Raw genomic sequence first — 20,577 nt, forward strand, 5'->3', positions numbered from 1 at the left:
GATATCAAGGCAGCTAGGACATGGGCAAGAAAAATGGCCCAAGACAGAGATATCAGGGCCCTACAGACCGTTGAAAGATGCTTAGAAATTCATCCAACCACAAGGGAAAGCCATTCAGTTCTTTAAAGTGGGAGAACAACCCATTTGCTTGAGGTTTAAAAATGCTTGCTCTGGCTGCTATAGCAGAGTAGGTAGTAGGGGACCAAGGTCTAACCAGAGGGAACAGCATGGAGGCTTTGGCAACAGTCCAGAGAAGTGATGACTAGGAAATGAGGAAACTTAAGATATAATTTGGAGGTATAATAGAGAGAGTTTATTGATGAATCAGAGTTGGAAAGTGTTACAAAGGAAAGGATCAAGTATACTTCAAGGCTTCTGTCGTGCGTGACTGTGTGAGTGCATGCTGGTGCCATTTACAGAGATTGGGAAGACGAGGAGGAAAGTTGGGGTCGAGTTTAGAAAGCAAGAATTTGTTTTGGACATGTTAAGTATAAAATGTGTTGCATGTAATGGATAATGCCAAGTAGCTAGTTGAATATTTAAGTTTAGAGTTTTGAGGAAAACTTTGGAGGTAAAAAAAAAAGAGAGTTTGCAGGATATAGATATTTAATCCCAAAGGAATAAACTACAATATCTAGGGAAAGAGTGAAAATAGAGCAGAGGGAGGCCCAACTGGACCAAGTGGATTAGGCTCCTGGATATTCCAAAATACTTAGGGATTGAATCAAAATTGCAAAATATTTAGAGGTTGAATAGAATAAGAGGACTTGGGTCAGGTGTGGTGGTTTATGCCTGTAATCCCAACACTTTAGGAGGCTGATATCAAAGGATTGCTTGAGCTCAGGAATTCAAGACCAAGCTGGGCAACATAGTGAGACCCTGTGTCTTCCAAAAAAAAAAAAGTTGGATACAATGGTGTGTACCTGTAGTTCCAGGTCCTTGGGAGGCTGAGGTGGGAGGATCCCTTGAGCCTAGGGGTTCAGAGGCTGCAATGAGCTATGATAACAGCTGCCCTCCAGTCTAGGAGACACAGTGAGAGCCTGTCTCTTAAAAAAAGAGAAGAAAAGGGGTCATTCAAGAAACAGTGAAAAAGGGAATAAAGAATTATGTCAGGGAATCTATGAAAGTAGAATGTTCCAAGATAGAAGGAATGGTTAAAAAAAGTTGAGTATTTATATCTGGCAGTGTGTATCATGCTGAATACTTTATCTGCATGGTGTTATATTATCCGTTCAATAGACTATTGAGTTGAGTACTGTTATTAGATCCATTTTACAAATGAGGAAACTATAGAGAGATTAAGTAATTTGCCCAAGATTCCATCATAAAGAGGCAAGTGTTAAATGCCAGGCATTCTAACTTCAGAGTCCATAGTCTTAACCCTTGTGCCGTTCTCTTCCACAAATACACCCAGCAAGTAAAAGACTGAGAAAAATAAAAGCCGAAAAGTACCCTCTGAAATTGACCACATGAAGTTAGGGAAACCTGAGTTGTTTTGTGATAACAGTGAGTACAAAGCAGTATTTTGGAGAGGGTTGTGCAGGGAATGGGAGATGAAGCTGTGTGCTGGGAAGGAGAGAAGAAATTAAAGGAAGGGAAGGGTGGCCTTACAGAGAAACAGACTTGAAGTGATGTGAAGTGTTTGCGCTGGGAGAATGCTAGTAGGAATAAGTGAGCAGGGAGGGAGTGAACGGGATAAGAGAGATCACCTCGGAGTAAAGCCTTGAAAAGAGAGTGTAGAGGAAGTTTTTATCCCTTTCTTGCATCCCTTCCTTTGTACATAAAATAGGAATGTTCTTCTTTTCTGAAGGATTTCAAAGAGAATGTTGGCTTTTCTTTCATTCTCCCCAACTCATGCCTCCCCAAAGGAAGAAGAGTGACTTCTGAGGCTGTGAAAAGGAAGGACTCTGGCTGCATGACCCAGCCTCCTCTGGCTTCTCCCTTTGGGACCTGATGACCCTCAGCATGTCCATCTTAACTCCTGCTGCCCCTGAGGCAATCTCACCGGGACACTGCTTCTCCAAGTGCCAGCTTGGGGTGGGGTCCTTGCCCCCTGTGTCTATTTCTCAGTTAGTTCAGGACTTACAGAGGGAAGAGAGTGGTTAGAACATTAAAACCCCTAGTGTAAAGAGAGGATGCAATTAGGTTTAGAGAACATGTGGAGAGTTTGGCTTTGGCAAGAAGAGGATCATGTTCTCTTCTGTAATAGAAAGAAAAGTTTTAAAGTAATGGGGAAAGATAATGTTTATAGAGTCGCTGCTGAGAAGAAGAAAAGTGATTTCTGTAACGTAATTTTTAAGATTTTATGATTTTTTTTTTTCTGAATAAAGTCTGAAATCCAACTTGGTTGTATTGGGAGCACTACATAGCTTTCATGTGTGAAGCCACTATCATCTAAGCAGAAGAAAACTAGAACAGATACACCCAGTGATTCTCAAACTGAGGAAGAGGACATGGCATGCCCTGTCTAGGGTAGCTAATCCAAATTTAGATAGGGCAGTTTTCAAAAGAAATCATTTCAATCAACAATGTAATCAGTAATGCAATTGTACATTTTTAAAAAACCACAAAATGTCATTTTTATTTAAAACATATATAATGACTTAATGTTTTATATTCATCAATAGGATGATTTAGTTTGAAGAAGTCAAGAAACAATGGGTTACCTAGAGTGTTTTCCATCCGATTCCTGAATTAAAATGTAGCTAAGAAACATATTTTCTATACCTTCTTTCCCTGTCTTTTGTGTCTTCTTTTTGGGAAATTTAAGATGGTAGATTGTTGGACTACATTGTCATTTTAACTATAAACCACTGGGCTTTGGCCCAGATTATTGTTACCTGCAGAAGCTATCTTGATTAAGTTTGGAGTTGCCTTATGTTGTACATAAGCAAAACTACATTTTAATCAGCTTGTCCATATGCTTTATAGAGATAGTTTGTAATAGGCCTTGTTAAAAATAGGTTTCTTTAATCAGCAATGTTGGATAAAAGCCTAAAGTCTTAAAATAGTCTTATTTATTCTGATTCCTTCTTCCTAAAATGAATAAACAGAATGAAATCGATGTGGCAATAGCGTGTTACAAATCACTTCATCAAAGGTAATGAAATTAAATTTCATCTCTGCAAGTTACTGCAAAAGACTGTTTAACATTTACAAGAATTTGACTTCCAAATCCTTCAAGCCCTAATCTTAGGATTTACATAATATGTTCCTACTTTCAGCCTTTTCCAGTTGAAAAACTTTGAAGTTCCAAGGCAAAAACTGAAATTGGAAATTTGTGTAATTTCAAAGCGAACGCTTGTGATATAGTGACACAATCAGAAAGTACATAGGGTAAAACCCATACAAATTTTGCTGCTACTAACTCAGTATTTGAAACTTTATAGTAGAAAGGTGATATGCAGAATTCTTAAAGATTGCTCCCAAAACACATGCTACATATTTCTAATCAATAAAATTAAAATATCTTATTACTAGATTGTTGAAAGCACTAGATCCTGGACTTAAATCTAGATCTTTGATTTTAGAGCCCTTGCCCTGTTTTGTCCACCAGGGCACTATGGAACATTTTTGCATAATGATACTGATTTATCAAAACTGCAGAGTGTTTATTTAGAAATTATAAAATGACTTAGTGAATAAAAAATTGAGGTATTATTTGGATTTGTCATACTATTAATGGTGGAGAAGAAACTGTTTCTTTTATCTATGCTCCAACAAATATTCTTTTTTTTTTTCTTTAATCAGTCTTGCTCTGTCGCCCAGGCTGGAGTGCAGTGGCGAGATCTCAGCTCACTGCAACCTCTGCCTCCTGGATTCAAGCAATTCTCCTTCCTGAGTAGCTGGGACTACAGGTGCACACTACCACGCCCGGCTAAGTTTTATATTTTTAGTAGAGATGGGATTTCACCATGTTGGCCATGCTGGTCGTGAGCTCCTGACCTCAAGTGATCTGCCTGCCTCAGCCTCCCAAAGTGCTGGAATTACAGGTGTAAGCCACTGCACCCGGCCCCAACACGTATTCTTATAATGGGATAGGAAGGAGGCTATGTTATGTGGATGCATTAATTTAATCATTATATCTGCTATTAAATATCACAAGTCTTTTTTTAGTTTATTTTCATAGGTTTTAAAATGTAGACTTGCTTGTTTTCTTGTGGTTTTTCCCCCGTAATGAAACCATTGATTCATTCAACAATTTATTTCCTAAGTGCCTACTCTATGACTAGCTGTATGCTAAATGCTAGGAATGAAATGATGAACAGACTAGAATTTCCATGAATGTAGTAATTAAGTTGATCTGGTGGTGTTCACTTCTAATAGAAAATGCTTCTCTCATATTACTTCTTTCTCTGAGCTGATGCAAGAATTGGAATATAAATAAACCAGCTGGCAAACTTAGAGGATTTAGATGTCCTTTTCACGAAAGGTCAGTAAGAAATGTTAACGTTTTATGTTAGGGTTTGTTAAACTCTGAAGAGGCAGAATTAGTTTGGGGTTTAATTTCTAGTATTCATAGCATAAAATTGGGTATAATAGCAGTGAATCTGTGTATGCTTCTATATAATTATTATTATTTCTACTGGCCTAGCCCTCCACAGAGTTAATTTCAACTGCATTTAATGAGAGAATTTCTTGTTTTTGCTAGAATTTCTAGCAAACCATTTCTGCATGTATTTGCACCTGCGGCTTAATTCTTAAATTCTCTGTTCTATGAATTTCCAAGATAGGAAACCTTAAATTTCTTAGAATGAATACAGGGTTAGAAATACATCCTGTTATAACAAACTATCTAGTTTCAGCATCCCATTAACTGTTCCAACACCAATTTGAATTCCCAAAGGATACTTCTGTTGAAGTATTTTTGCTTTGGTTTGCAATTGTAAAAGTAAATTGTGTAATTCCCGATTCCACATTAATGAGACTTTCTGTCTTAATCTTCCTCTTTAAGGGCACAAGGAATAGTATGGCCACTGCAATCACTGAGTGGGCTAGAATTGGAATATTCTATACCCCCAAGGGATTGTTTTCTTCTTTTGAAGCATAAGTCTCCAATCTATCATTTCTTCTGTGGTTGAGTTTCTGAATATGTTTGGGTTTTGCTGATTTTATGGTTTGTTTTTAGCTGCTGATTTTTAGTCAGACTCTATAGGAGGGGTAACAAAACCCTTAATTTTGCAATGTGAAAATTCTTTATGCATTTGCTCCCGAAAGCTTATTTTTGAGTAACTTGAGACTTTTGCAGCAGCCACAGTATCCAACTTGGAAAACCTGCGTTCTCAGCAGCTTTCCTACTTTAAATAATATTCTTACATTAGCTCTTTTAGGAAGCAAAGAGACAGCTTCCCTAACAGTAACAAGATGTGCAAACCACAGATGGTCTTCTTGCTGGAAATTGCTGGAAATTACTGGAAAGGACTACAAGTGTTGGGCCTTTGGGGCACAGTCATTCACATACCTTCATACACCACACACACACGCACACACACTCTCTCTCTCTCTCACACACACACACAGACACACGCACACACACACACTTGTGTGAACATACAACAAATGAATAGGGCAAAGTGATAATGTGTATAGCTACTACTAGCATATAGATTTCTGTGGAATTTTATACACTGCGGTAATAGAAATGAACACATTTTATGTTTACAATAGCTTTCTTAGGTAGAGCAGGCAGATATAGCATGAATACCACTGTTAAAGATAAGACTTAGATAGTCCAGGTCCTTGCCCAAGTGTAAGAGCTAAAGTTTATCTCTGCCTCCTAATTCCAGAGTGTAGCCTTTGGTTCAAAATGCCCTGGTTGTATTTCAGCTTTTCTAATTTCTAGTTCCATTACTTTCTTTAAGCCTCAGTTGATACCTCTACCAATAGGACATATGCTACCTACCTCATAAGCTTGTTGTGATCAGTGAATGAAATACTGCATGTATAACATGTGGCCTTGTACCTGATACATTATCAATGCTCAATGAATGTTCATGTTTGTTTTTTTAAAGCAAACATTCATACAATACTTATGCCAAATCTAAGTACTTCTTCAAATATTAGTCTAATCTTCATATCAATTTTATGACAGATACTGCTAATATTCCCATTTTACAGATGAGAAAATGGAGGCAAGGAAAGGTTAGGAAAATTGCCCAATTGCCCAAGGTCACACAGCTAGTAAATGCCACATTATGGAATCAGTTCCAGATAATCCAGTCCCCATGTCCATAGTCTTAAGTGCCATTCTGTTATTCTCAAGGTACACAGTGGAATATATGGAAATGCGACTTTTATATGCTAATTTTATACTGCTTTAAATTCCTAAGACCTAGGGAATATTCCCATATGCTATAGTGGGTTTTCTCAACTGTTGCTACTGTTACCACCAATATCCTAGGACTATAGTAAATGGATAGTAGAAGATCTATTTTTTTTTTCTCCCAGACAACTACAGAACTCAGGAACATATCCAACTAGTTATAATCCAGGCACAATTTGAATTCCACTTGATGGGAGAGGTGATTCCAGTGAAGAACTCAATTAAATAAAACATATTTTCTTATGCATTTCAGTCATATCATGATGTCGTTTAGGCTCAATGTAGAGTTGTATCATGCAGTATTTAGGCAAGATTACAAAACTATTAAGAGATGCAGAGCATGATAGATGTAGAAAGATGAAAAGCATTCCTTGGTTATGATGTGAGGGGATGATGATAGAAGGGTGGAGATAGTAGGAAAGTGGAAACCCCACAGATGTGAGAGGAAAAGGGAAGATAAGACAAAAACAATATGACAAGTGATAAATAATGGTTTATAAGGGTTAAAAGTGAAGAAGCTTGAAGAAAGATTCTCCACAACAAAAGCTATTGAAATAGAGAATTGACCCAGATATTGAGAGAAACCCTCCACAGTGAGCAGTGTAAAGCCACATTCAGTCACTGTTGGCCTAAGCCCTGGGCTTTGGGATGTACGTTCATTCATTTAAGCCACAAAGTGCATTTATCCTACTCAAAAAGTGATTTAGAAAATGAGTGTTAGATTTCCTATGCTTCTAGTAAAATAGAAATAAATTATGCAAGAGTAAAATATAGCTAATTACTATAAGAATCATTCTGTTAAAATTGATGAGTTTTGGATATTTTCTGCCAGTTCTTTTTTTCACTAGTTTCTGTCACTTCGGATTTCATTATCAACCTACCAGGCCTTTCCTGCTCCTTGGAGAACTGGTTGAAATGGTATTGAACCCTATTTTTATAGAGTAGGAAAGTCAAGAGCCCTCCTCAAATTGCATTGCCGCTTCTTGTCCTTACTTCTTCATGGTTCTCTGGTCTCCATCTATGCTCCTGAGTTTGCTGTCTTAGGTCAAATATGTGAGGAGTATATACACACACACACACACACACCCATATACACGTATATATATACACATATATATATATATACACACATATATATATATACACATACATACACACACACACACACACACACACACACACACACAGGTGATTTATCCGATGGGTTTAGTTATTTTCTGAAAGATTTGGGGACTGTCGTGGAAGAAATATCACATTGCGTACCACATAAGGGACTCGTATTCAGTTAGTTCTCTTGTTATCCTTCACTCTTCCCTCAAAACCCACACTCCAGAATGAGTCAAGCCTCCTTCTAAATGTAGTGCAGTCCCTGCAGGCTCAGTGTTAATTGAAAGTGGTACAGGAGGAAAGGAGCCTGAGAAGTGGATATAATTTCCTCAGCATCCCTGGGAATTGTGCAGAACACAGTTATAGCATCTTACATACTCTTACAAAATGATTGGAACTTGCATTTATAGAGAGCTTCCTGTGTAGATGCTGTGCTAGGCACTTTCACATATGGTGTTTATTGATTCTTAGAACCTTTCAGGTATATTTTATACCCATTTTATAGACGAGGAGAGTGAGTCTCAGAAAAGCACCTAACATTGTTACTATGCTGAAGGAAGGCATTGGAATACATGTGCGGAGGAATAGGATAGTTCTTTACCTCTCAAAAGCAGAGGGACAAGAAAAAGCAAAAGTTAAGACAAACCAGACCGTCTGCTTATAGGGGCCATGCCAAGAAAGATGGCTTCTTTTCCTTATTTCCTAGTCTTTATCTAAGGCGTCAGCACCCATTTTCCTTTGGGAATACAAAGCACATTCCGCGAAGAACCTCTCAGTACCTACTAAGAGCTTATTTTTGTCTTCATTTTAATGTTTCATTTATTATCAAATAGGGTACTTTATCTCATGCAGCACACCTACATATTCCATTATGCCATATTTACATTTGTTTAATGCATTTAATGAAGAACCTTGTTAAAAATTTAACAAGACTTCCCCTTTCATGAAATTTGGAAATTGAAGGTAGCATTTAACAGGTTTCCTTGTAAACCACAATACTCATTTTTAGAATTGTTAGCCAGTAATTCAATTACCCACACAGTTCTGCTTTCTAAGAACGTGAAAATGGAAGTCTCGTCTTATGCAAGCCAGAAAACCTACTAGCAGTGTTCTAAACTTAGAACAAAAACGTGATGCCCTTCAAATCTTGGTTGGGAAGAGTGGTGAGGAGGGGGAGAAAGAAGAAGGGGAATAACAGTGTCATTTTCTGTTTGTCTCTGGCCATCTGGAGTTCAGTGCCATGTCCTTTGCTCATTCTAAGGAGAACATAAAAAGGGCAATGAGATGCTTACGTATTTTGTAGTGTCGGTAGAACATCATCAATTATAGTATCTATCCCTTTATCAAATATAAGCCATCCTATAAGCCAATATGAGACTTTAGATCAATTCTAAAATGGGCCAATGTAAAATATAAACAGTTCCTGGTGATAAAATAATCTACTATGTGAATTGAAAGTCAAACATATTTATAAAATGTAAATAATTGTTAATAATGATAATAATTATTGCTCAGAACTAAAGAGCAGCTGGCTTTTTGTATAATTTAACACCTTTCCTCTAAATCTCTACTCCTCTGAAACTGCCTTCCCCCAAAATAACTTGCTTTATATCGAAACTCAAATTTAATTTTAAAATAAAATTTATAGGATCAACTATAGAATATTGACATTTTGTATGTCAGAAATGGTTGAATATTAGTGATTTCATAGGGTTCAACATAATACTGTGAGTGCGGTCTAAATCGTGGTGTGTGTAAGTGTGCTCTCCTGAAAAGCCATGCTAGTCCAAATAAACTTTGTTGCCTTGGTGATCTACAGCTTATTTATCTTCTTTTTTATGAATTGAAAAATAAAAATTATATACATTTATAGTGTGCAAAATGATGTTTTGAAATATGTACATGCTGTGCAATAGTTTAATCTAATTAACATAGGCATCACCTCACATACTTAGTTTTTGTTGTGACAACGCTTAAAACCTACTCTCAGAAATTTTCAAAATACAATACATGGGTATTTACTATGGTCACCCATGTTGCATAGTAGATCTCTTGAACTTACTTCTCTTGATAAAATGTTATATCCTTTGATCAACATTGTACCCATCTAAACTCCTTATACCCTTCTACTCTGCTTCTGAGTTGAACTATTTTAGATTCCATATAAGTCGCATCGTGTGGCATTTGTCTTTCTGTGCCCGGCTTATTTCATTTAACGTGTTCCAGGTTCATTCATGTTGCAAATGACAGGATTTTTTTTCAAGTTCAGTAGTATTCCATTGTGTATACATGCAACTTATTTCTTAAACTGTTATTTTTTTTAATTAATCTTAATGCCTTCTTAGGTACATATAGTCCTTCTGTAGCTTTTAACTCTAGTCTACAAACACCTAAGAATGGTGTTATTAGGAAGAACAAGGCATTAGGAAAAAGTAGATAAATCTATACAGTGTAAATCCATGTTTCCTCAAGTATATAATGCCACAGGTGATTTTTGGTTACTACTGCTTGAAGGAGTCCATTCAGCTTGCTTAGCTGTGAGATACAGCTTTCACCCTAATTTCCACAAAGCAGCTCAGAGTGATTCTTTTACCATGTGATGACTCCTTTGCTCAAATCCTCTCTTGGCCTCATTTGATGATCTTGAAGCTCTATATGATCTGGCCTCACTCCCCTGCCCCCAGCACCATCTTGTTTGACTTCATCTCCAGCTTCTCACCCCCTAATTTTCTCTGTTCCAGCCATCGTGGCCTCCCTGCTCCACTAACATAACATACAAGTCTATTTCCTGAACTGCTGCTCCCTCGTAACTGCTCCCTCTGTTATGATCATGGCTCCTTCCTTCAGTCTCTTCTCAAAAGTCCAATGGTCCATGAGTCCTACTTGGCTCTCCCATACATAGCAGTACAAATGCATACCTTCATTCCCTATGTCTTTTACTGTGCTTGATTTTAATCCACTGCATTTTTTGCCATGTAATTTGTTATATATTGGCTTGTTTACTTATCACCTGTCTCCCTCCATAAGAATAAGGGCTCCAGGATGGCAGTTGTTTTGCCTGTGTTGTTCACTGTGTATCCCTGGTGCCCAGAACAGTATGGGGTGGTGAGTAGCCATTCCAGGAATGAATGAACAGTTCATTTCAGCTCATGAGAAGTAGGGTGCTGGATAGGGAGAAAGGGTTGTTCATTAGATGTCACTCTACTCTGTCAGTTTTTAGGAGGCTGGAATGAAAAGTGCTTCAGTCTATTTTATTGTCACCTTTTGTGGCAAGTAGCCATTGGCACCATATATAATCTTCATTGTAAATGAATACAGTAGTACCCCCTTATCCACAGTTTTGTTTTCTGCAGTTTCAGTTACCTGCAATACAGTACGATATGATATTTTAAGAGAGAGAGACCTCATTCATGTAACTTTTATTACAGTATATTGTTATAGTTGTTCCGTGTTATTGTTAATCTCTTACTGTGCCTAATTTATAAACTAAACTTTATCATAGTTATGCATGTATTGAAAAAAACATGGTATGTACTGTATAGGGCTTGTTACTATCTGTGGTTTCAAGCATCTACTGGAAGTTTTGAAATATATTCCCTGCAGATAAGAAGCGATTACCATAAGGTAAAAGTCAATTTCTCATGAAAATGTTTTATTGAAGTATAACATATACCCAGAAAAATCCAAAAATCATAGATGGTTAAATGTTCACAAAGTAAATACATCCTGGTACCCAGTGTGCAGATCAGGAAACAAAACATTACCAGAATCCCATAAACCCCTTCATGTTGTCATCAATGTAGTAACTCCCCAATGTTTAGCCTACCATTTTAATATCGTAGATAGTACTGCTTGTGTTTGGACTTAATATACATAGAGTCATAGGGCATGTACTCTTTTATGTCTGGATTCTTTGCTCAAAACTATCTTTATGAAATCATTCATGTTGCTGCTAATAGTCATAGTTCATGCATTTCCATTGCTGTATAAAATTCTATGCTACTGTTGATAGACATTTGAGATTTTTTCCAATTTTTGTGTATTACAAATCATGCTGAGATGAACATCCTTGAATGCATCTTTTGGTTAACACATAAAAATGCATGCCTTGAACTTCATTAGGTATTGCGAGACATTTTTTCAAAGTAGCCTTACCAGTGTGCACCATCACCAGCAGGGCAGCAGAATTCCAATCACTTCTCAACACTGCACTTTGTATCGTGTCTTTTACATTTTAGCCACTGTGGTGGGTGTGGTATGAGTTCAATGTAGTTATAATTTGTATTACTCAGGACTAGTGCTGTGGAACACTTTAAAATATATTTGTTGCCAATTTGAGTTACGTGAATCTATTTTCATGGATATTAAGATAATATAGATCATATATGGATAAGGTAGAAATCATATAGGTCATAATTTAATGGCTAAAATTTAGTAAACATTGCTTTCATTAATGACTCTTTTACTAATTGATAGATTGTATTCCCTTTACAAAGCTTTTGCTGTGGAAAATTCAGTTCAATAGAAGCTAATTGTGGGTTAATTATGAATAACCCTCCATGCTGAATGGTGTGAGGCTACCAAGGTCCACGTCATGGGAAGCTTCTCAGATGTTACGTTGAAGCTATGTCTAACAAGCATGAACAGGGTCTGCAAGTAAGGCAGAAAAGGGAAGCCAACGTACTAGAAAAACCTAAATAAAATTTGAAGGTGTGAAGAAGTATGAAACTTTTAGGAAATTGCAAGGGTTCAGGTGTGGTTATCAGAAATAATAAAGAAAATTGCCACCATCTTGTTTATAGGGAATGAAGACTCGAAGAATTGACACTTAATATTAGCCTCCAGAAGTACCAAGGGCCAATAGTAAATTGGACTTAGGGTTTAATGACATTAGTTGTGTAGCTTGAAATGTTTGAAGTTAACTCAGCATCATTTACAATGATTTTTATGCCAAATGAAATATGCATGAGCAGGGAAATATTTCCTGGATAGCTTTTTGCTTTCTGTGTTAGGCCTTATGTCAGCTGTCTAAAATGTAGAAGTGAGCAACACATTTATTGTTATTGAGAATGCATAGTAAAATAACATGAATTCTATCATTTTTACAGCTAAGATGCTGTTATACATTAAGCAGAAAACCCTGGCAGCCTCTGGTTAAAAAATAATGATTTTATTATTCTTTTGGAGTTAACATTTATTTTAACTAATGTTTACTGTAGTATTAAAAAATTCCTTTCAGAACTAAATGCTATAGTCAAATCCATTATCTTTGACACTATATTTTAATTGGTTATTAGAAAATAACAATTCTTTATCACATTATATTTTAATGAAATCTTTCAAAATGATTAGACAAGATATTTTTCCTTCTAGTCTCAAAATTATTTGTAGAATTTTTCTTAAAATACTGTAGGGAATGTCTGTCATTTCTGAATAGATGTGGTTCTATTTCAAGGCTAAATATAACTCAATTGTTGAAAAAAAATGTGATAAACATGGAACAAATGTGTCTCTAGAAACGGGATTCACAGCATGTGATCTTCTTTACTTGTAGGCTGAAGAAAAAGGCCCAGTCGGTGGATATTAATGCTCCGGGGTTCAACCCTTCTGCTGGTGCAGGAAAGCAAACACCACAAGCCAGTAAGCCCCCTGCACCCAAGACCCCCATCATTGAAGAAGAGCAGAACAATGCAGCAAATACTCAGAAACATCCTTCCAGAAGGAGCGAACTGAAGAGGTTCTACACAATTGGTGAGCACCAGATGTTTTACACAAGTGAATAGATGAAATCTACCTAAATGGCATTGAGAATTTCTGGGTCTGTTTAGTTCAATGGCTCCTTGTTATAAAACATGTAAATCTTTCTGATGGTATATTTGGACATTTTCTTATGTGGTCTGAACATAAAGATGGAAAACTACTGAAAAACTTTCAGCAAAGTTAAATAAAACAGGCTTGAGGACCTTCTATATCCTAACCTAAGGGAAGTAAATGTACATATACATACATATACATACACATGTACTACATATGTGTAGAAAAACCTTCTTAGGTTTTTCAGTTTTTAACTTTGTGTGCTACTATTTTCATTTCAGTCATTGTTCAGCCAGTGCCTTTCTTGTTTTTTGGTTTTTGCTTTATTTCATTTTCCCTTCGGGCTCCCAGGTCTCTGAACCTGTTCTGTCAGGTTGTTAAGACTGTGGTTGATGTCAGCCTGTAACTAACAAAGCCAGTAAGAAAGTAAAGTTATTACATTCTGAGAGAGGACAGATTACATTGTGGGTCTATTTTGACCTTGCACTTTGCTTTACTTTGGGAAAATTGAATGGCATCCAGTCCCGTCATAGGGAAGAGTAAGAAGATACGGCTTGGGTTTTGCAGGCATTACATTATTTCCCCCCAGATATAATAATATCCTGTAATTTTGTACTTTAACATTTAACCAGAGAGTTGTAGGCAATCAGTCCAAACAAATCAAATTACCAACTTTTGTGTACCGTATTAGCCCAGAGTGTCTTTAGCCTTGCTTTGTAATGAACGATAGCAGCTTTTAGTGTCTTCAATCTATCTGAGACAAAAGTTACTAAACATCTAATACATGGGAAAGAATGATGAGTAGGGGAGACAAATCCACCCAAAAAGAGAATGGCTGCTTTGGCCTTGCTTATTACTTCAATTTGGAGAGATTCGGTCCCATCCAAAAGCTGTAATAGTAGAGACTGTGGCTTAATGGGTTAACCAGTGTTACATCAAAGAGGGCCTGTTTTCTTTAAAATTTACCATCCTCACCACCCCAATATGAGAATGTTTGTTTTAAGATTATTTGAATCTTTTTCTTTGATATTTTAGTAGCCATTCCTAGAAATGATCATCAGGAGACCAGATTTCTAGTTCTAATTCCTACACCAATTTCCTGTGTGACTTTGTCAAGTCATTTTCCAATGTCTTTGGGTTAAATTCTTTCCTTCAAGCTGAAGAAATGCCTCCATGTAGGGCTAGCCTTATTTCAGAATTTGGCTGCTAAAACCATGCTTTCTCTTCCCCCCATTTTATGTCCTCTTCTTATATATTCATTCTCAGGCTTCCTTTTTCCAGACGGTCAAGTCTCATTTTCTGAAAGGCAGCAAGCAGGGTGTCAGTGAGATTGTTCATAGTCAGGTAATGAGAATTAATAAAAGTGTAGACAAGCACATATTTCTAAAAACTTATGCTAGCACAGTTCTTCAAATCAATTGACTAGAAAAGCTCACAAAGTCTATATAACTCTGTCCAATTACCAATATCCTCTTCTCCTCTGCAACATATCTGTCTCCTTCTATTGCTTCTCTAATTGGCTAAAAAGACATAGTATTTTTTCCTTCAGCAAATAAAGCTTATCCTACAAACTCAATGGTCCTTAAAAATTAGAAAAAAAAAAAAAAAAAAGGAACGATAGTAACCAGCTTGGCCACCATGAATATAGGCTAAGCCTAGAAAATAGAAGTCTCAAAAGAGGTGGATTGCAGAAAGATGAACAATGAGTTATTTTAAATAATACCACCACTTGTGAATTCTTCTCTGTTGAATTGGTAACAGTTTGCTTCATAATCAGTATGAGTGGCATGTCTATTGTGTTAAAAGAGACCTCTGAACTGTTAAATATACTCTACATAACCCTTTTAGTAATTTAGACCTGGAAACATTACTTTCAAGGCTGACATATTAGCAACCGTGTAATCACCTGTATTGAAAGTTCCCTTTACAAAACAAATGTACTTCAATGTCTCTTAGTAAAAGTATTAGTAATAAACAATAAAAATTTTCACTTTTTGATAATTTCATATGCCAGGGGCAATTTAAGCTCCTGGGTTCTATCCTCAATTCACCCTCACAACAGCTCGGACAGGTAGGTGTTACACGCTATTTTTATAGATGAGGATACAGCCATAGATCATTTAAAGATGGGGTCATGAGCTGTAGATAGCAGGCTCTGCAAATTAAATCTACCTTCTTTTGTGACCTGTCAGAATCAGGCTTTCTCTGACTCTCAAAGGCTGCCATCCCCCCTCTGCGCAACAATAAGCTGGAGTGTTGTTGTTGTTGTTGTTGTCGTCGTCGTCGTCGTCGTTGTTGTTTGAGACGGAGTCTCCCTCTGTTGCCCAGGCTGGAGTTTAGTGGCGCCATCTCGGCTCACTGCAACCTCCCCCTCCCGGTTTCAAGCGATTCTCCTTCCTCAGCCTCCCGAGTAGGTGGGACTACAGGCGCCCGCCATCATGCCCTGCTAATTTTTTTGTATTTTTAGTAGAAACGGGGTTTCACTGTGTTAGCCAGGATGGTCTTGATCTCCTGACCTCTTGATCTGCCCGCCTCGGCCTCCCAAAGTGCTGGGATTACAGGCGTGAGCCACCGCTCCCGGCCAGCTGGAGATTTTATGGATAATATAGTTGAGTGATATTTTTACCACAAGTTCTAGAGAATCTCACTGAAGGAAGCCTTGCCAACGAACCCATCTACAAACCGATATGCTCATTCATTGAAAGATACCTTTCAATATCTGTTTAGAGTTTACTCTCCTGGAAAACTCTAGGAGCCCTCTTGTGGCCAAGTCAAGTACATTTAAATTTAGCAGTGAAGTTTTATACTATAGTTACTACAGACATTCAAGCAATAATTTTAGGGCTTAAAGGATTTTCAAATAAAAAATAATAACTAGAAACATGTTGCAGCCATTGAAGTGTCTTTTAGTGGCTGCAGTGGCTTTTCTAGAATTATTTTCTTAGAAGTACAGTTATTCTTTAGTATTCAGGGAGTAGAGGGGATTGGTTCCAGAACCCTCACAGATACCAGAAATCTGCAATTCCCAAGTTCCTGATATGAAATGGCATAGTATATGCATATAACCTATGCACATCCTCCTGTATACTGGAAATCATCTCTAGGTTACTTATAATATCTAATACAATATAAAAGTTATATAGTTGTTATACTGTATTTGTAGTCAGTATTGTTTTATATTGTGTTGTTACTGTTCATTGTTTTTGCTCTGGAATATTTTGAATCAGTGGTTAGTTGAGTCCATAGACACAGAGCCTACAGATATGGAGGGATGGCTGTATAATAAAATTCCATTGATTTAGGATAAGTAGGGGAAAGCTAGTCACTATTGATGTGAAATAAATGAATCTTCAGGTAAAAGGAAAGTAATCACCATGTCAGACTGTGGTTCAGGAAAGAGTATCTTCTGCCCTGCTTCTATCACTAACTGTGTAATCTGGCACAGGTTATTTACCATCATTTGACCTTAATTTTTACGTGTGTACAATGAAAGAGATAAACCAAATCATGTCTTTCAGAGTTGTTTTTCATCTTATTCTCTTTTATTATCACAGCTGACCATAAAAGCACTGTACAAGTGTTCTATTGCCATGAAACAAACTACCACAACGTTAGCAGTTTAAAATAACACCGATTTATGAACTCCCTGTTCTGTAGGTCAGTCCACACGGTATGACTGGGTTCTCTGCTCAGGCTGTCTCAAGGATAAAGTCAAGGTACTAGCTGGGTTATGTTTTCATCTGGAGTTTCAACCAGGGGAATAATTGCTTCTAAGCTCATTCTTATTGTTGGCAGAATTCAGTCCCTTGCAGTTGTAGGGCTGAGCTACCCATTTCCTTGCTGGCTGTCAACCAGGGACCACTCTCAGCTCCTAGGGGCTGCTTGCTTTTCTTGTCATGTGGCCCCCTCCACCTTCGAGCAAAGAACTTCACATCAAATCTATTTCATTTGGATTCTTTGTCTCAACCAACCAAGAATATTCTCTGCTCTTAAAGAATTCATGTTATTGAGTCAGGATCACCCAGATTTTCTGTCTTAAGATCCATACAACCTAATTGCGGGAATAAAGTCCATCATAAATTCCAGACCCTGGAGTTATGCAGACGTGCACACCAGAGGGGTGGGAGATCTTGGTGACCATTTTAGAATTCTGCCTACCACATTTTACAGCACCACCTGATATATACACATGCAAATACCAATATATCTCAGATGAAATTTCTTAAAAGCATTTCTATTACTATCTATTTTGATTACTTATAGAATAGAATATTCTATAGAATATGAAATAGAATGGAACATTCTATTTCATTTTTTAAATACAGTCTCAACTCACTAAATTTATTTCATAGTCCATTAATGGGCTATGACCTGAAGTTTGAAAAATCACTGGACTTGATATTTGAAATCCTTCAGATACTTAAACTTCTATTATTCTTTTAAAAATAGAATTGTTAATTAGAGCTAGAATAAAAAACATTAACTTAGTGGAGTAGCACTAATAGGTAAATAGAAGAAAATGGAGTGGAATTTTTTACTACTCCAATTATTGTTTGTGTTAGATAAAAGCATTTGAGTTTGACAGGGTGCATAAGAAACATATCCTTCAAAACCACAGCCCCTACTTAAAGATACAATGAAGCCAAATAGTAGACTCAGATATTTGTGATAATCATTTTATTTCAATACCCTTAATTCAAAGAACTACATATAAGGACATCTGAAAAATATTGTAAATTAAGCATGGAGGTAGTAAAGAAAACTGTGCACACAGGAGCCAAGCATGTACCATTGCTCCCTAAGGCATATGGTTCTATGTGATATTGATTCCTCACTTCAGGGAACTGGAGCTAGAATTCATATATCTCGGTCCAGCTTCTGCGACTATTAGTAAAAGCTCCTGATGTCTTTCTATACGGAGGATTTTCGCTGGACAGTTAGGAAATAGGACCACTCTTGAATGAATATCCCCACAATGGGAATCATTCAGTGAAACACCGAACACTGATTAGTCCCTGATCAATTCCTGCTGTGTGAAAGCCCTCATGGAAGATGCTGCTCAGAATAGAAAGAAAAATGAAACAGAGAGCCCTGCTTTCAAGGCAGCCATCCTATGTGTTGAGGAAGAGCGTGCCTGGTTGAAATGAGCACACAGGTAAGCAAAATAGACAACACAGAATGCCCTAAATGCCATGGACGTGGGGGAGAGGGTGGTGTGTAATGAATGAGGGAGGGGGCAGCAGGAGACAAGGGAGAGTCAGAGTGCCCTGGCATCCACAAAAGGAGACATCTCCTCAGATGGTGTAGATGCTCGGAGGCCCTTTATGGGCTCCATAGAGCAAGACACCCTCACCACTCTCCTTTGTTTTTGCTTATGAGCACCCCTGGCATCTGCACTTCCCTCTGCCTCCTGTTTTCTTGTGTTGGCATGTCTGTCTCCATACTGGTTCTCAGTTCTTAGGAGGAGGGAATGGTGCCTGCAATCTCATTAATCCCAGCATTTAGTGCAGTGTGAGGCACACAGTTAAGTGCCAAATAACTGTGGAGGGCAGAGAGGAGAGTTAGAAAGGGTTATGAATCTTGTCCTTTGAAGTGGAGGAGGAGAGGATGGAATCTACTCAGAATTCAGTTGGAGGATGAACTTAACATTTACTGTGTTCCAGGATCTTTAAGCAATTTTTACACATTATCTCACTATACAAAGCTCAGTGACACAGGGTTATGACCTCACTTTCATGAAAATCAGAAGTCTAGAGAGGTTAGGAGATTTGTCTAAGGTCACAGCTTCCCCAAATAGCCTAGATAGGATCCAGACCCAGTTTAATGTAATTGCAGAGCAAAGGCTCTTAAACACCACAACATGCTATCTGTTTACCCCCCAGCGTAAGTATACAGATAAAAGATTTTCTATCTATAGGCCATTAGAGAAGGATTGGAATACCTGGTGTAGAAAACAATGAGTAAGATAATTACAACCTTTATGTTTATTTTTTTAAAGTCCTCTTTTATGAGTTATGCCACGTAAATGCTCTATGCAACTTAGTAAAGAAGCCAGAAAAGCTTTCAGTTTAGCCTTTCCTCAGCAGGGCTCCTGAATAGGGGGTCCAATAGGGGGGCTCCATGGCTAACAGGTGTTTGAATAATACCTCTGGAACTTTCCTTCAGTTGAAATCTTTCCCTCTCAGGTTCTCACCTTGTCATGGGAATTGACAGTCTATTCGTCCCTTTTAATCTTGTTTGTCTTCATGGATCAACCTCTCCCTTTTATCCTATCTAAACTAATCTCACTGTAACACCTTCTTGTAAGACACAGTTTGTGATTAATCATCCACTGTTCTTTACTCAGCCATGTATAGTCATTTAGATTCAGATAAATGAATTAAATAAATATGTATTGAATGCCTACTATGTTCCAGGCTACGTTCAAAGTCCCGTGAATAAAAGATTAAACTAAGGCCAACCCTCAGGTGCTTATATTCTAGTGGGGAAGGCAGGCAATAAATATACAATCAGGTATTTAACACACTGTCAAGTAATGATACGTTTTTAAAGAAGAATAAAATAGATTGAGAGAGGTAATATGTTATGCCTGTAAAATATGTTTAAATCTTATACAATTTTTATGAACATTCTAGATGATGAATTGTCTCAGCTCTAACTGGGAAATCAATTGGCTGGATTCGATTACAGGACATTAGATACATTAATAATAGATTTTTCAGAGTTGTTTTTCACCTTCCTTGGAATCAGATTAGCTTATGAAAAGACTAATGGAATTGATATTTGCAGCATGAAGGAGAAAATGATTAAGGGGAAATTTATTGACCCTCATGCTTCCCCACATTGTTTTCAAGAGGAGGTATCCAGATGTTCTTTTCTACCAAGAATAAACAAGGAATGTGGATTAAGCTATAATTTAGCATATTGAAATTAAATATCAGGGAAAATGTAACAAGTTTTAGTATATACAGAGAAGCTGGGTTTTTTTGTTTTGTTTTGTTTTGTTTTTGAGATGGAGTCTCGCTTTGTCGCCCAGGCTGGAGTGCAGTGGAGCGATCTCGGCTCACTGCAACCTCCACCTCCTGGGTTCACGCCATTCTCCTGCCTCAGCCTCCCAAGTAGCTGGGACTACAGGCGCCCGCCACCATGCCTGGCTAATTTTTTTGTATTTTTAGTACAGACGGGGTTTCACTGTGTTAGCCAGGATGGTCTCCATCTCCTGACTTCATGATCTGCCTGCCTCAGCCTCCCAAAGTGCTGGGATTATAGGCATGAGCCACTGCGCCCAGCCTGGTTTTTAAAAATGTATAGCTATTAGCCGGGCGAGGTGGCGG

The 20,577-nt window shown here is 37.6% G+C and overlaps 1 protein-coding gene across 1 annotated transcript in view; it reads left to right on the top strand.

Moving 5' to 3' along the window:
• The window catches only part of LOC108537593 (oxidation resistance protein 1-like), a 111,579-nt gene that overhangs the window by 59,927 nt on the left and 31,075 nt on the right, over nt 1–20,577 (top strand). Inside the window, exon 2 of the mRNA XM_017885190.1 lies at nt 12,984–13,180. Coding sequence (XP_017740679.1) covers nt 12,984–13,180 — 197 coding nt within the window. The remainder of the gene's footprint in view (nt 1–12,983; nt 13,181–20,577) is intronic.

Source organism: Rhinopithecus bieti, unplaced genomic scaffold (genome assembly GCF_001698545.2).
Source record: "Rhinopithecus bieti isolate Rb0 unplaced genomic scaffold, ASM169854v2 scaffold_13352, whole genome shotgun sequence".
NCBI classification, from domain to species: Eukaryota; Metazoa; Chordata; class Mammalia; order Primates; family Cercopithecidae; genus Rhinopithecus; species Rhinopithecus bieti.